This window comes from Ochotona curzoniae, unplaced genomic scaffold, assembly GCF_017591425.1.
Source record: "Ochotona curzoniae isolate NIBS_2020 unplaced genomic scaffold, NIBS_Ocur_1.0 contig_21, whole genome shotgun sequence".
NCBI lineage: Eukaryota > Metazoa > Chordata > Mammalia > Lagomorpha > Ochotonidae > Ochotona > Ochotona curzoniae.
The window spans coordinates 10,159,797-10,176,839 of record NW_024465322.1 but is presented as its reverse complement, the minus strand read 5'-3'; the positions used below and the strand labels follow the sequence as shown (position 1 = coordinate 10,176,839).

General features: G+C 47.8%; 1 protein-coding gene across 1 annotated transcript; it reads left to right on the top strand.

Moving 5' to 3' along the window:
* The first annotated feature begins 12,597 nt into the window (after nucleotides 1-12,597).
* TKTL2 (transketolase like 2) lies at nucleotides 12,598-14,346 on the top strand. The gene is made up of 2 exons (XM_040971416.1): nucleotides 12,598-12,696; nucleotides 12,811-14,346. Exons 1-2 carry the CDS (start codon nucleotides 12,613-12,615, stop codon nucleotides 14,344-14,346), a joined length of 1,620 nt encoding a protein of 539 aa, XP_040827350.1. The 5' UTR covers nucleotides 12,598-12,612.
* The last annotated feature ends 2,697 nt before the right edge of the window (nucleotides 14,347-17,043 follow it).

The window sequence follows — 17,043 nt, the reverse complement described above, 5'->3', positions numbered from 1 at the left end:
GCCTGCACGCGGCCAGCGTGAGCTGTGCTGAACCCATCCCATGCAAATGGACCCACCTGTGCCTGGAGACGCCCAGCTGTGGGCTTGTCCGGAAACCTGCCCAATTCCACCCAGTGGAGGGCACCATCCTTTGAGGGCTCCAGGGCTCCAGCAGGAAGCCTCAACGGGCAGAGACCCAGGCCAAGCCTGAGGCCAAGGCCGGACAGAGAGGCCGACAGACACTGCGTTTTTCAGGGCTGGGGTTGCCTTGTGGATCCACCTGCCTCCACTGCCCCCGCCGGAAGGGGCAGCATGCGCAGTGCCCTTGCCATTTCCAATGCTTGTCCCCTCCTCTCCTCTCCAGATCTGCTCAAGGATCCTTAGCACGGGCCTAGCTGTCCAAGCCTACTGTTCCTGCAGCCGCAGTTACCTGGGTCCCTTCACTCAGCTGTAAGCACTGCCGTTACAGGCACCACTCAAACATTTACATAACACACAACAGCTGCCTCTGAATATGCTGGAAATGAAACATGATATCCACAAACCTTAACTTCCCCTCTCCAAGAATGTTCTCCCGCCTACAGCGTGCTCCACAACTTCTCTACCTCTCTGCTACCTTCAAATCATTAAAAAAGAAAACATCCCATTTTACAGGAACATATGACATTCTGCAACATTGAAGGAGTGCTGGAATCCAGGCAGGGAGCGGGCAAGTCGTTTTCAAAAGAAGTATTCATAGCTCCCGTTTCCAACCCGCCATCCCTGCATCTCTTAAGGGAGCTTTCTTCCACACCTGGGGTTCACACCTGTGTGCTTGACCCCCTGTAATGGATATTTCTTGTGTACTCATGTGCTTAAGTCCCCCAAAATTCTTTTTCCCACTCTGGGACTCACTTTGTCTCCAGCAGACCCGCCTGGTTGCCATGGTATCTTTTTCATTTCCCTGTGTCACGTTTCTTGTCCTCCAAGTAACAATATTGAGGGGTTTTGGTTTTGTTTTTGGTGGTGGTTTCTGTGGGAGATAGGAGCACCCGGACAAAGCAGCACACACCCTTCATGAGGTGGAACCCGTCTGCCTCTTTCCGTACAGGCCCCGAGACGCCTAGCTGAGTCCCCAGGCTGTGAGAAATAGCCTTACCTGGACTTGGATCCAGACAGTGCGACAAAAGCCAGACAGACGCCGGCGGGCAAAGCAGGCACGCGTGGCAGAGTCCAAGCACTTCACTTCCCAGCATGCAGCGCCCGCCCCTGGTTCCTCATCGTCTAAGAACTGCAGCGTTGCAATCTCCTGGCATGTGCTTCAGCTGGTGTGGTCCCTGCTGCCCGGAGAACTTGGCAGGTGCGTGTAATCTAGCTGGGATGCTAGTCAGCTACCTGTGAATTTGCACGAATCTGCAAGTTGTTACGCTGGCTAGTCGCCGAGGCATTGCTAAACGCATTCCTTGAAAATGAACCAGGTGCCTTCCCCGAGTGACTCGAACGCTTCTCTGTGTTGAAACTGCAGACCCAGAGTTTTAAGATTTTATGTCACACATACATAGGAACAGAACGGCATTTGAACATGATTTTTAAAAATGCCTTGCTGGAGGCGAGTGAGTGCAAAGGCCACCCGAATGCAGTGAGCCCCCCAGACGTCCCCTGTGGGTGCACAGGGAGGCCGGCAGTGACCCCCCACTCCTGCAGTGAAGCCCCAGCGAGCAGAACTCAAGTTACAACCTGCCTTGCTTTCTGAGAAATGCTACGCATCGCCCCTGGGGACCCCCACAGTCTGTGCTTGCTTCCGCCCTCAGCATTCACTAATTTCCATCTTGCCCAGCATTTCTCACCGTTATAATTCTCCTTGCTTTTCCTTCCAACAGCCGGGTCCATTCCTGCTTCTGTCATGTTCCAGGGCAAACATTGCTACCCGGTCATTTCTGTCCCAATGCAAAGTAGCTGTTCCGGTCACACTGATAGAATTAGCCTTTCGCAAATCGCTATTCTTGGTGGTTGTTTGTACTTTATACTTGCTAGAAACACGAACATGACCTTCATCTGTTAGAGCTGCTTGTTACATAAATGCATTAAAATTGGCTCCCGTGGAACGGCCGTACGCTCTTTCCAGCGCGCTGTAACCTATTAAGACAAAAGCTTGCCAGTGGTGACTCAGAATTTGTCTAAAAGCCCCTCTCCCAACGAAGCTGAGCCTGTCTGCTTCGCACACCACGAAGCTGTACCCACCACCTGCCTGCCATAAATACCTTAGGTAAAGGAAGTTGAGGCTTTCTGTACTCTTGCAGTCCATATTCTCTCCCAGAAACCCCCACCCCCTTCTAGGGGGGCATCACCGAGGCACATCAGCCTTTACCCAAATCCCCTCACAGTCCTCTCGGCGTGTTCTGCTGGTCGCCTTTGCGCCCTGGTGTTCACAGATGATTTTGTTGCAAGGACTTCTTGCCACCTCACACCTTTCGGGCGGAACTCACACATAAGTTGTGTTCTAGCGCCATCGTGTGGTCAAACGTTTCTCCTGGCTCAGCACCCGCTATGCTAAATACCCACAAAGATACAAAAAAATTACTTAATAAATGTTCGCTTTTATTCTAAAAACAAGTGACATCTATTGCATCTATATGGAGAATGCTGTTGACAGCATCAGTAGGAAAAATGAATGATAAGACGGCGTACCTAACAGAGCCCTGTGCACCGATTCCGGTGAAGAAGCATCTGGAAGAGTCCGTTGATTATTGGTTGATGAGGCCAAGGCTGGGGGCAGGAGGAGCTAGGGAAAGAATTTTCAGTTGTTTGAAATAATGTTTGAATGGTTCAGACGACTAAGTTTAATTAAACCTTTCCCACCAGGAAAAAAAGTTGGGGGCTATGAGAAGAGCTGTTTGGTGTTTGGGGTGGAGAGACTGCGATGCGCCAGAGCTGTCAGACTGAAAACGTTTCCCTTTTCAAACAGACGTCAGTCCGCGGAAGCTGAAACCGGGCACCTTTGTCCTCCGTGAAATAAGCCAGTCCTACAGGACAAATGCCGCATGTTCTCTCTGGCATGAGACAGTATTCATGCAAAATCCGAAACAAGCAGGCGAACAGGTGCACACGTGTGTTACCGAGACGAGATGTATAAGGGAGACTGGCACAGCGGGAGACGGAAATATGCTTAACTCCAAGGGAAATATAACGTGATCATTTGACACGAGATTTTCTCTCACTGCCTACGCCTGCAGTGCCATGATCCACTACAACACAGAACGCTAAACTTGTAACTGCTGTTGCTGCAGCAACATGCGGCGCAATGGCGGGGCGGGGTAATAGCAGGGGAGGTGGAGGAGAGAGGGCGTCCCTGTATCTGCAAGACTGAGCCACGGAACATCAAAATAACAATAAAAACAATAGCGATATCGAAGGGACGCTCAGAGGTTAAAGATGGTAATTTTGGTGATTCTTTTTTTATTAGTTTTATTGGAAAGTCAGATGCACAGAAAGGAAGAGAGACAGACAGGAAGGTCTTTCGTCGGTTGATTCACTCCCCAGGCAGCTACGTTGGCCAGAGCTGAGCCGATCTGAAGCCAGGGTCTCTTCTTCTTCAGGGTCTCCCACATGGGTGCAGCGTCCCAGGCTTTGGGCCGTCCTTGACTGCTTTCCCAGGCCACAGGCAGGGAGCTGGATGGGAAACATGGCTGCTGGGATCAGAACCAGTGCCCATATGGGATCCTGGTGCGTTAAAGGTGATGACTTTAGCTGCTAGGCTACTGCACCAGGCCCAATTTTGATGATTCTTACTAACATCGTTAAATTTTTTTGTTGTTGTTTTAGGATAGCTTGTTTTAACCGTGTGCATATACACACACAGGAGCAGAAAGGATCAATGAAAATGGAGCTTGCTAGTGTTTTGGCATCTTTGTTTTCACATTTTGAAGGAATTATAAGCCTCCTACCTCGTGTTTCCTCATCAATGAATGGATAGGTGTTGTATTTTCCTAAAAGGTGCTGAATCTTTAAGAGTAAGGCATACTTTTCATGAATCCTTCCTTGTTGCAGGTTGAACTGTCTCCCCAAAGCAGATGCTCAAGCCCTAGGCTCCAAGTACTGGGCTGGGACCTAACTTGAAAATGGAGTCACTGTGGCTATAGTTAGGGTCACACTGTGATAAAGTGAGCCCCTTCCCCAGGAGGAGTGGTGTCATGGAAAGAAGTGTGGACACAGGCAGGTATGCCCGAGCTGAGCTGAGTCCCAGCGTGCCGCTGCCACAGCCACGGGGCCCGAGCTGAGCTGAGCCCCAGCGTGCCACTGCCACAGCCACGGGGCCCGAGCTGAGCTGAGTCCCAGCGTGCCACAGCCACGGGGCCCGAGCCGCCTTCTCCACTGCAGGCTGTCTGCTTGGGGCCCTAGCCGTGGCTCTGCTTCGAAGGTCTGTTACAGAGGACGCCAAGTCAGGATGAGGTCTTTAGGACTGATGTTCCATGACAAGGGAACATTTAAATACAGGGATGTGTACAAGGGAAGACGCAGGGAGAGAAAAACCATCCACACCGCAAGGACGGGGCCAGGAGCCATTGCCTCTGGCTTTTCATGCCAAAACTCTGTGAGTTGGTAACCTTTCTTTTTCTTCTTTTTCTTCTTCTTCTTCTGTTTAGTTTGAAAGGCAGAGTAACAGGGAGAGACAAAAAGATCATCTTTCTGCTGGTTTCTCCCCAGGTGGCCACGTTGGCCAGGGCCGGGCCAGAGCAAAGCCGGGGGTCAGGATATCAATAGGGTCTCCCATGTAGGCATAGCAGCCCAAGGACTGGGCCATCTGCCATGGCTTTCCTAGACACATGAGCCAGGAGCTGGAGTGGAAATCCACCCGCCAGGACTCGAACTGGCGCCCTTTCGGGCAGTATCTTGTCTTACCGCCTCGATGCCAGCCCCAGAATTGTCGTGTGTGGGCAACTGCGTTTGTGGCATGTTGCTATAGCAGACCCCGAGGACGAACGGGCTCATCAGAGCAGAGTCATTGCTCTCCTCAGTTCCAGTTCTCGAGTTCGCCAGACGATGAGGCTCGCCTACACTAACTGGAATGCAGAGTACTGCTAATTCTTTCTGTGAAGTTTAGGGAGCCAGCCAGAGAACTCGCCAGCTTATTCAGACTTTGCTTATGTAACCTCTGTGCTATGGCAGCAATCTCATCTTCTCCCGCGCATTTCTCTCCCACCCCACCCGTGTTTCCTCACGCTACGCAATTCCCAACACACTGCTGTGATCAAGACATTCACAAGTTAGCGATCGGTCCACTCGCTTCACGGTCGGCGCAGCCGCAGTCGGACACCCGACACTGACGCGGCCCGTGGTTCTGTTTCAAGGACTTGAGAAAATGTTTCCCCGTGCTCTCCTCTCGCTGCCTCTCTCTGAATCTCTGCTTCAGCTGAGAAATCTTATTTCCTCTCTGACTTCCCTCATACTTATTCCAACCAAAATTCTACCCACCTTCCAAGAGCTGATGTGCAAGACCTTCTCTTCCACGACACCTGCTTGGCTTCCAGCTGGAGTGGCGCTTGTTCCTCTGCTCGGGCGTTCCACTGGACATCCCTGGACACGTGCGGTGACGTGTGTGCCTGCCTTGTCTCCCTGTCTTGCCTTTTATGTTTGAATCCCGTATCTGGAGGCCTGCTGTTAGGACTCCTCTGTGGGTTGTTATCTATCACGGATGGAAAAAAAAATGTGTTCCTATTCAATAGAAGAAATGGACTCTGATTTTAAAAGCATGCAAAGCATGGCTTTGAAGATAAACTTCTGAGGACGTGAAGAAAGTGTAAACAAGAGTGTTACAAAGTGACCTGTCTGCACAGCCAGAAATGAAATGTTAACACAGCAAGCAGCGGCGGCTGTGAGTGGGCGGCCCACGTTGATGTCCCGTTTCGTCTCAGTGTGGTACACGCCCACCCCGAGTTCTTCCCCACTCAGGCCGTTTTGAAGGATGGGCGTACAGGGGCATAGTCTCATCGTGGGACATGAGAAATAAACCTCACGGTTTCTGGATCACTTACTGAGAAGGAGACGGATCGGCCCACTGGGTCCTCTTCTTGTTCCCTCCCGGGGTGAGTGACCAGGCTGGCAAGTGGACCAGTGTCTGAGGTCTGGTCAACCAGGCCGACTGGCCTTGCAATACTTTCTTTTTCCTCTCCTCCTCTAACTTTTAGATTTTTTAAAATTTTCGACAAAACTATGTGAAAGGCAGAGTGTAAGAGGGTGGGCTGTGTGCGTCTGGCTCACCGGGCTGTACACCCAGCACCCAGCCTCTGCACACTTCTATGAAGGACAATCTTAATTGAGCTGCTTTTTTCCCCTCCATTTTCTTTTGTCATTTTCTACCACCTCCATTAACCTGAAAGCAAACCAAAGTGCAGCCATAAAAGTTGGACATTTATTCTGCACAAAGATGCTGGAATAGCCTTCCTCAGGTACCAGTGTCGATGCTTATTCTGATTTATTGGACTGAATCTCAACAGAGCGTAACAGCCAGTGCTTATAACGATGACCAGTAGTCATCAAAGGAGAGGTGAATGCTCCGTGCACCCTTTCGATGAGGAAAGACAGCTATTTGATAGATTTTAGCAATCTTAATTTAAAACCATTCACATGCAGAAAGTTTTTGCACGGAACAGAGTAATCTGAATTTCTGAGAGAATTTAACAAAGCATAAACAATTGGAACTTTTAATCATTCTTAACAACTAAGACTCATTAGGGATAATCTTTTTTTTTTTTTCAATGATATCAGAACGATTATTTATCACTGGGATCTTGAGGAAACTAAACTCAGAAACTCAGAAGTCTCCCCTGCTCTGGGCGGTAAGGCGGATCTGACAGCCAGAGGGCTGTTAGACAATACGGAGTGGTGTGAATTGGGCCGTATGTCTGGGCAGTATATGCTCTGTGCAATTGTTAGCATTCACTATGGTTTATACTACTGTTTCAAGAACCAGCACTTGAGTCACTGGAAACCTGCTGGCCATAAGTTAATATAAACACTTGGCAAACTGCAAGGTGACAGTTCCCATCCGTCGGGAAACAGACAGCCCGCGACCCCGATCCCTAAGACAGAACAGCGTATCCTCCTCGTTCTAGCGTTCTTCCTGGAAGCACTGCCCGGATGGCGTTCCAGGGAGGTTGGCTGAGACGAGGGGCACAGACAGGCTCAGGAGGATGAGCCAGCTGCCGCTGGGATGGCGGCATTTGTTCAGGGAGGAGAAAGCTCAGACACAGACCTGCAGAAGTCTCTAAAAGGGCACCCTTGCATTAAGCAAATGTCCCCAGCCAGCCAGATGGCAGCTTGAGAGCAGACGGCTCCATTGTTCTCCTGGACTGAGGCGCATCTGCGTCCTGCTCGGCCAGGGGAAGGGCAGCGCTTACGTGGGCACTCAGGAGGGCACTGAAAGGTTATATTTTATAGTGCAGCTATACCACCGTCAAGCACCCTCCAGATTGCCCCTAAGAGACTTAAAATTGTTCAAACTTCCTGCAAGAAGAAAGTCTTTTAAAAGATGCAGTAAAATAAAATCTTGCATCTTCAAATGACGTCAAGTATTTATTAATAATAAGTCCCAGGAATTAAACAAAAAAGAGTGAATGGAACAGTCAGAGAGAGATCATAGGCTCAGCAAATAAAAACTCTGAGAATGTTTTTCAAAAGATGCTGGAAGAATGACTAGAAAATTAGAGAAGGTTATTAAAAAAGAAATGGACCTTTCAGGGATGAGAAATCAGTATTTGAGAGGAAGAAAAAAAATGCAATGAGGAAGATTTACAGGTGATCAGACACTGCTGGAAGACAGCAGTGAGTTTAAAACCATCACAAAGCATTTCGAGTTGATGTAGATACTAACAGCACAGCGCTGACTCTGTTCCTTGTCAAGTGTGTGCATTTGCCGAAATTCAGTGATTTATGAAGCAGGTCATAGCAACCAAAGGTATTGTTTGTTCCTTGTAAATCATGAAATCTTACTTAGCCAAAATAAAATTAATATCTCAGCGAAGGGCTGATTTTGTTCTGGGGGAGGAAGAGCTGAGGTGGGACGGGTTTAGGAACTTCCCCAAGGCTTTGTGTACGCAGCGGTAGCACTTTGTCAAAAAGAGGTTACAGAATAAATGACAATGCCCTGCCCGTCTACTGAGAACGGGTCCAACTATTCACAATGAGTATACAGTCTAGATCTCGTGCTTTAGATTTGTTTTTAAATGATTACTTTTATCATCTTTATTTTTCAAAAGCCGGTGATACTTGTACTAGCATAGTGTCAGCTTATCCCTTATGTCCCCTCAGAACTCATGCCTGTGTTTAAGATTGATAACTTCATGTTTGATGGACCCTGGGTGGAGGTTTGGTCTGTGAGGTGGAGCCACCGGGAGGTCTTTGGAATGTTGGGGGCCGTGTCCTTGGAGGGTAGGCCCCATGAGAAATATGATCATTTGTGTTGAAATTCAGCCTAGGTTCTCTCTGCTTCCTGCCCCACCGTGTGGTCATGGCTCAGCACCCACCATGACCAGTGTCTATCAGACAAAACATAATCCTATAACCTTGAACCAAAAGCTGAAATAAACCTTTCTTTCCCAAGAGGTTCCTTTTCAGAATCTCAGTGAACGTAACAACAAACAAATGGAAAAAGAAAAATCAGACTACAGGTAGGGAGTCAGAAATTTCCACCATAAAATATTGATACAGGGCTAGCGAGCTGACACTTGGTGAGTGAAGCCATCAGTATCCCAGATTGGAGCACCGATTTACAGCCCAGTTACTCCCTCTCTCTCAAAATTTATTTACTTATTTGAAAGGCAGAGTTACAGAGACAGAAGGAGAGAAAAAGAATTCTAGCATCCATTGGTCCACTCCCCACTCCTCAAATGGCTGGAGCTGGACTGCCTCAAAAGCCAGGAGCCAGCAGCTTCCTCCAGGCCTTCCAAGTGGGTGCAGGGGCACACGTGCTTGGGTTCTGCTCTGCTGCATTCTCAGGTCACCAGCAGAGAGCTGGAGTGGAGGCGCAGCAGTTTGAACTTGAATCAGCGCCCATAGGGGTTGTTGGAGCCACAGGCAGCAGGCAGCTTTACTCACTATGCCACAGCATCAGTCCCAAGTCCCTGGTTTTCACCTAGCATCCTGTAAACACGTCTGGAAAGGCCCAGCAGAGGGTGGCCCAAGTCCTTGGACCTTGCCACCCATTTGAGAGGTACAGATGGCACTTTGGATGCCTGGTTTCAGCTTGGCTCAGCCCTGGCCATCCAGCCATTGTAATAGTTTGGGGAATGAACCAGCAGGTCTCGCTCCCTCTGTGTCTGTCTCTGCCCTTCAAATAAATATACCCAAAAAACATGTTAATATTCTATAGGAGAATAAATGCAGGGATTTTTTTTCACACTTATATATATTCAGCCAACTAGGCCGGAGAGCAGTGACTCATATATTGTTGGAGTGTTTCCTGGACATACTTGATGCTTTATAAGAAGCCTAAAGGTTACAATTCCCCCCACCCCATAGGCTGTGGTTTATGTTTGATTTTTTTTTTTAATTATAGTTTTCCAAGGGGTGACATAACAAGAAGAGTGATAATAACAGATAGATCGGGAGGCGACACGGAGAACGGGACTCACCAGTTTCTCTTCTCTTCCTCTCCACGTTTGGATGTTCACTTTTCCCGCACGGCTTGTTCCACGAGCTTGTTTCAGGGATCCGTCGTGGCATCACTTAGGGAGGGAAACTCATCCGTGTGGTTATGGAATGCATAGGGACATCCAACATTTTCCTAAGTCTAGAAGCAGTTTGTCCCAAAGCTGGTTGTGGATCCACATAGCCAGGAAGGCATCAAATTCACTGTCTCCTAGGCTTGTTGAAGCAGCAAGACTCCCACGTGGCCCGAGCATCAGCCCTGGCGGAGGCGGTCGCGAGGGTCAGAAGGAGACACCAGAATTCTTGCATTGCTTCCTGTTTATCTGAAGTTGTTTGTAGAACTCATTCCCACCTGGCGGAAAGAACAGCTCAGCATGAGTGTGTTGTATGATTCCCTTTTAACAAAACTCAACAGCTTAAGTAAAACGCTAGTGTCCCAAATCTCTAAATGTCACTGACCCTTACAGAGTGAAAATATTTTTTCTCAAATCTAGTAGGCTTCCTGAGTAATCGATAATTATGTGTTTTCTCCACCACAGCCAGTAGGAATTACACTAACTTCTTCTGCTCATCTTTCTCCTTCAAAGTTATGTGTATCAGTGACCTGCCAGATTTCATTTCTATTACAAGTACAGCCCACTATATATATATATTTTTTTTAAATGTATACCATATAAAGACATATGTGCTAGAAACATAAATAACCTAAAATGTATACCATAAACATTATAATGAAACATTTAAACAAAGAAAAAGCAAGAAATGTGTTGTGTTAAAAAGACTTTACATCAGAGGCCAGAATGGCACCTGAAGGTCAAAGTCATGAACGCAGCCAGATGTTCCCACTTCTTTAAGCGCTCCAGGGGGGCTGTCTTCTCGTTTCCCACAAGCCCACTGTCGCAGGTATATTTACTCACCTCCCACCCACCTCCAGCAGGCTACTCCCTACTTTGTGTAAAGAAATCAAGATCAATATATGAAGTTTTCCTATTCACAGACAACTTCTCAATAGCTTCCAAACTGATCTCCAAGACGAAAAAATGGACAGTTACATTTTTTGACATGCTGGCTTAAAATTTTTGGATCGGCCTTTTGTCAGTTACGGTCTCTACGTACCAATAGGAGAGCTAAAAGGTAGCATTGCGTTTTTTATTTATTTAAATCTACTTACAGTCTCAATGAATAATTTTCTTTAATTATACATTCCTTATACTTAAATGATTGCTGTCAATTGCATAGTCTAAAATATATTTTGGAAGGCTGAAATGTTTAAAGGCTGCAATCGTTAATAATACACATATATCTTTTTACTTTTCTCTAACCGTGTCAGAACTCTTCATAAATCCTTAGCAAAAACTTACGTAGCGTGTGAAAACATCCACAGCCTCCCAGAATGATAAAGAAAAATTCACATTCACTTGAAATCTCCAAGACTACATTCTTTGCTTGACAAAGTGACCTTTCTTACTGTTAAAAATGGTCTCTAATATTTTAGGAATAGTTATGCAACAGTTTAAATAAATAAGACAGTTTGGAAACTTGGAAAGAAATGTTACATAGTTCCTACTTAGCCCATCTTTTTTGTTTCCATGTGAACACTACTCCAGAGGCCGTTTGTATGTGATCAGCTCTGACAAGTCGTGTGGGTTCATCAGCGCGCCCTCCAGCCCAGTCACAGAGATCCGCCTTTTTTGGTATGAATTGCTTCCTTGTCGGCCCTTATGCTGTGATGATGCTGTGAATTCTTTCCCCTCTAATCTCTGTGTCCTTCGCTCCCAGTCCTTCCGTAGTCTGCTTGCACTTTTCTTTCCCTTATTGGCCTGAAAAGATGAGAAAACATTAGTTTGCAAAGACCACAGAGAGCAACGCGTCCGGGAAGCGCTGAGGTCTGATACACCTCTGCCACTCCTTCAGCAAGGCTGACAGTCTCATTACTGGCACATCACTGCTACTTATTGGGATATGCAGCCTTAAAAATGAACACGATAGAACTGTTTGGAAGAGAAAACAATATTTAACTATTTTTCTAAGACATGACTCAAAAGAAAATAAAAGAATAACAACTGCCCCCCAAGTTAGATGTTTACCATCCCTGCAAAAGATTGAAATCATCTAGGAAGATTTTAAAATTACTAATGTCTGTAGCCATCACATAGAAATTCTGGTTTAATTGGTTTGCAGTGCAGTCTGGGAATGCAATTTTTGAAAAATGTTCCAGATGATTCTAAAATGCAATCAACACTGAAAACCACTAGCTTATCTCTACATTATCCGCTCTTAACTATAACCTTATATAAGATAAACAGGTTACCATTGTTATGTTGAAAATAGAATTAAATGACAGATGAGAGTAAGAAGCCCAGAGTTTCTGTAACACAGTAATTTCAGGGTGTGGCTATCCTTAGGATAATCGAACATTATACAACGTAAACATGTATCAAAAGGTCACCGCATACTCCACAAATATACATCACTTCATGTGATTTTAATAAAAAGAATAGTAAACAAAATTGAAACAAAAATGTGAAAAAGATTTTGCTTTTTGAATTGATAACATGAGGCAGGGGATTATGACATTTCAAGAATGTTGACCTGGCAAAATAATTATTAAAATCCACGTCTTTGGGCGCAGAGGGAGATTGCCAAGGAGTGGCAGATCGCAGGTGGAGATGCAGAGAGAGGCGAGAGCGCACCGAGGCTTCAAGACCCTGAGTGCAGGTCCAAGGGCTGCAGCTGCGCAAGCGGCCATCGCCTCGTGGTTGCTGCGCTCGGGACTTCAAGCGGTGCAGTGGTCACGCGACAGGTGCTTCCAACAGCTCCTCTGGGGGAACAACCGCCTGTGGTGGGGGGGACAGTGCCGCGATGGCCACTGCCTGCGACGCAGTGCCCAACCCGGAGACCGTGCAAGGGCTGCGGGATGTGGCCAACCGCCTGCGGATCCACGCCATCAGGGCCACATGTGCCTGCGGCTCGGGCCACCCAACGTCGTGCTGCAGCGCTGCGGAGATCATGGCCGTGCTCTTCTTCCACACGATGCGGTACAAACAGACGGAGCCCGAGCACCCCAACAATGACCGATTCGTCCTCTCCAAGGGCCATGCCGCCCCAGTCCTCTACGCCGCCTGGGCGGAGGCAGGCGATGTCAGGGAGGCGGACCTGCTGAACCTGAGGAAAGTGCACTGCGACCTGGAAGGGCATCCCACCCCTCGGCTGCCGTTCGTGGACGTGGCCACGGGCTCCCTTGGGCAAGGGCTGGGCGCTGCGTGTGGAATGGCCTACACCGGCAAGTACTTCGACAAGGCCAGCTACCGCGTGTTCTGCCTCCTGGGGGACGGGGAGTCCTCCGAGGGTTCGGTCTGGGAGGCCCTGGCCTTCGCCTCCCACTACCATCTGGACAACCTCGTGGCGGTCTTCGACGTGAACCGCTTGGGGCAAAGCGGCACCACACCCTTGGGGCACTGCACCGACGCGTACCAGAGGCGCTGTGAGGCCTTTGGGTGGAACACCTGCTTGGTGGACGGCCACGACGTGGAGGCCTTGTGTCGGGCGTTTTGGCAAGCAACCCAGGTACAGAACAAGCCCACGGCCGTCATCGCCAAGACCTTCAAGGGTCGAGGCATCCCAAACATTGAAGACGCAGAAAACTGGCATGGGAAGCCAGTGCCAAAAGAGAGAGCGGATGCCATTGTCAAGTTGATCCAGAGTCAGATCCAGACCCACAGCATTCTCCTACCGAAAGCCCCCGTGGAAGACTCCCCTCCGGTCAAGATCACGAATATAAAGATGACCTCTCCGCCGGCTTACAAAGTCGGCGACATGATGTCCACTCGAAAAGCATGTGGTTTGGCTCTAGCCAAACTGGGTCACGCCCACGAAAGGGTGATCGTCCTGGACGGTGACACGAAAAACTCCACCTTCTCCGAGATATTCAAGAGCGAGCACCCGGAGCGTTTCATAGAATGCTTTATCGCGGAGCAGAACATGGTGAGCGTGGCCCTGGGGTGCGCCGCACGTGGTCGGACCGTAGCTTTTGCCAACACCTTCGCCGCCTTTTTAACTCGAGCTTTCGATCAGCTCCGAATGGGAGCCATCTCTGAGACCAACATCAACCTGGTTGGTTCCCACTGTGGCGTGTCCGTAGGTGAGGATGGCCCTTCCCAGATGGCCCTGGAGGATCTCGCCATGTTCAGAAGCATTCCGGGCTGCACCGTTTTCTACCCGAGCGACGCGGTCTCCACCGAGCACGCTGTGCGTCTCGCTGCCAACATCAAAGGGATGTGCTTCATCCGCACCAGCAGACCAGAAACTGCAGTTCTCTATACTCCGCAAGAAAATTTTGCGGTTGGACAGGCCAAGGTATTGTGCCACAGTGTTGAGGACAAGGCCACGGTCATCGGAGCTGGGGTCACTCTGCACGAAGCCTTAGCTGCCGCTGGAGGTCTTTCTCAAGAAGGTATTTCTATTCGGGTCATTGACCTGTTCACCGTGAAACCCCTGGATGCAGCCACCATCATCTCCAACGCGAGAGCCACGGGGGGTCGGCTGCTCACCGTGGAGGACCACTACCCAGAGGGCGGCATCGGAGAGGCGGTTTGCGCCGCCGTGGCCCAGGAGCCGGACATCCGTGTCCGCCAGCTGGCAGTGTCCCACGTGCCCCGGAGTGGGAAACCCAGCGAACTGCTGGACATGTTCGGGATTAGTGCTAGACACATTGCGGAGGCTGTCAAGTGCATGTTGAACTAGGACCTCCCGTTTCTGACAGTCTGTTGATCTTGTCTTAAAACTGATGTCTCCTTAATTCATGTTTCAAGTCATCATCTCTCTACAGAAGTGCTTTAAACAGCAACAACAAAAACAGCAGAAGCGTTCAACACCTTTGTTCACATCTAACTCAGAAACTCAGGTTAACTACCTTTCTGTTAAACTGACTACTTAAACGATTTTAATGTGTGAATTAGTGCCATGGGTTATAAAATTTTCAGCAGAAGTAACCATCCCAAACAAATGTTTTAAGACTACAAATAAGTGGCTTAGAGCTCAGTGTAGATGTTCGTGTTTCTGAAGTGTGTATAATTTCCTTATAAGTCAATTCCACGTGAATTTCGTTATACTTAAAGGATAAAGGTGTGGGCACCCCTAGCCCTGATTTTATTCAGGAAACTAGAGCAAATATAATAAAACATTTTAAAAAGACATCAGCTTTATTTTGCTTGTGCCTGTCTGTGGATGATTTGGTTTCTCTCTGATAAGGAAGAAGCTTACATTAAAAGAGACACAAAGAAAGGTGTGTCCCCCCAAAACCATGACCCAGGAAAGATGACAGGGCTGCAGGCGAGTCAGGACAGAGTGAGGCTTTGACTGGAAAGCATCTCTTAGGCAGACACTTAACTTGTAGCTGAGCGTGCATGAATCATACACTTGGAATTCAGTTAGGAAGTACCCACTAGGCAGATTAAAGATGGACTGCAGCTTTCCAATGAAATTAAAATTGTTGTGAGTGTGCCTATGTTAGGTAGTTTTTTCCTTGTTTTTCTTTCTCTAGCTAGATGTCCTTGTTGAGAACTTTGGAAGAATCTGTTGTTCTATAACATGTGATAGAAACCAGGACTCACTCATTCTGTGCCCCCGTTCCCTCCAAGCTGGTTTCTTCGTTTGTAAAACGATTGTGGTAACTGCTGTGCTTTTGAAATGATATTTTAAACATCATTACAACAAGAACAGTAGACCTAAGAAACTGGAGAAATCTAGACTATGAAACTAAGCCAACCAATTTCGACCTCCCATCTCGCATGGACACGTGGGCTCAGTTGTATTTGCTGTCATGTACTCACTGTGACTCTTGCAATACACACGATCCCTTAAACTGAAGAGACACAACACAACATCAGTGAGATGCTAGACCAAATGCCTCCACCCTAAAGCTTTCCGTCATTTAGAAATTAATGCACACATAGTATATGAAGCGCTACTATTAAACTGCTGGTTTGCATTTGGGTATGCTTGTTGCGGCTGAAGGTTTCAGCTGTATCATTTGTTACATGAATATGGGAGGGCAAAATGGGATGGCGACAACCAGGAAAGAGACAATACTTATATCTGCACGTCTTCAAGTAAAAATGGAATCATACAGAGTCGTTTTTTCTTGATTGTTCTTTAGTCTGCATCTCATTATTTTTATTACTCTTAGAGATTAAAAGTAGATAATCTTGTGAAGTACTGGGAGTTATCCCAAAGTTTGCTGGACTGTACAGGAATTGCAAAACTCTCCAGGGCCCAGTCAGAGAGGCCTGACTTAGGGGTTGAGAACTTCTAAGTGTTTTTGGTGGCCGCTGCCACCCTGGTGTGTAAGGGGGGGCCTGGGACATAATTGTGAGAGAAGGAGTGGGAAGTGGCTGCTCTGTCTTTACAGTAGGAGAGGGCAGGGACACCCAGCCATGTCCTCTCAGTGACTTTTATGGGGGACAGATGCTTAAAAGAATTGTGCACAAATTGTAGGCTTGAGCGCCAGAAGGAGACATGGCATTTCATTGCAATGAGGGATGCAGAGTTAGGTAGAAGTTGGCTTCCCTGATGGAAAATCTAGGAGATTGGAGTACAACAAGTTAGCAAATGCTAACAGCAGGCAAGATCTACTTCCCATATATTTTTGTATGACTGCAGGCTAAGATGGGTTAGCAACTTGAGTAACTAAAAAAAAAATTAGAAAAGCACTGTGTCACGTTATACAGAAATGACATAAGATTCACTTGCAAAATTCAATTGCAGTGCCTATGAATAAGGTTTTATTGGAACACAGCTTTGCTTACATGTATCAACTGTGGCTGTTTTGATGCTGTATAGTTTTCAAAACCTAAAGCACTCACCATTTGACTTAAGTTTTTTTAAGATTTTATTTTTGTTGGAAGGGCAGATCCACAGATAGAAGCAGAGACCGAAAAAAGATCTTCCATCCACTGATTCACTCCCCAAGTGGCCACAATGGCCACAGCTGAGCCAATCCAAAGCCAGAGCCAGGAGTTTCTTTCAGGTCTCCCACACGAGTGCAGGGTCCCAAGGCTTTGGGCCATCCTGGACTGCTCTCCCAGGCCACAAGCAGGGAGCTGGAAGGGAAGTGGAGCAGCCAGGATACAAACCTGCACTCATATGGAATCCCGGCACATGCAAGGTAAGGATTTAGCCACTGAGCCATTGTGCCAGGCTTCTCCCAGCCCCAATTTTTAAGCAGTTTATTTGGAAGACATAGGGGAAAGGAGGGGAAAAGAAGAGAGAGGGAGAGAGGGAGAATTTTAATCGGCCTGTTTGCTTCCCAAGTGGCTGCAATGGCCAGGGCTAGTTTAGGCTGAAGCCAGGAGCCAGGAGCTTCTTCTGGGCTTCCCAAGTAGGTTTAGAGGCCCAAGCACTAGGGCTGTGGCTTGCTGCTTTCCCAGGCACATTAACAGG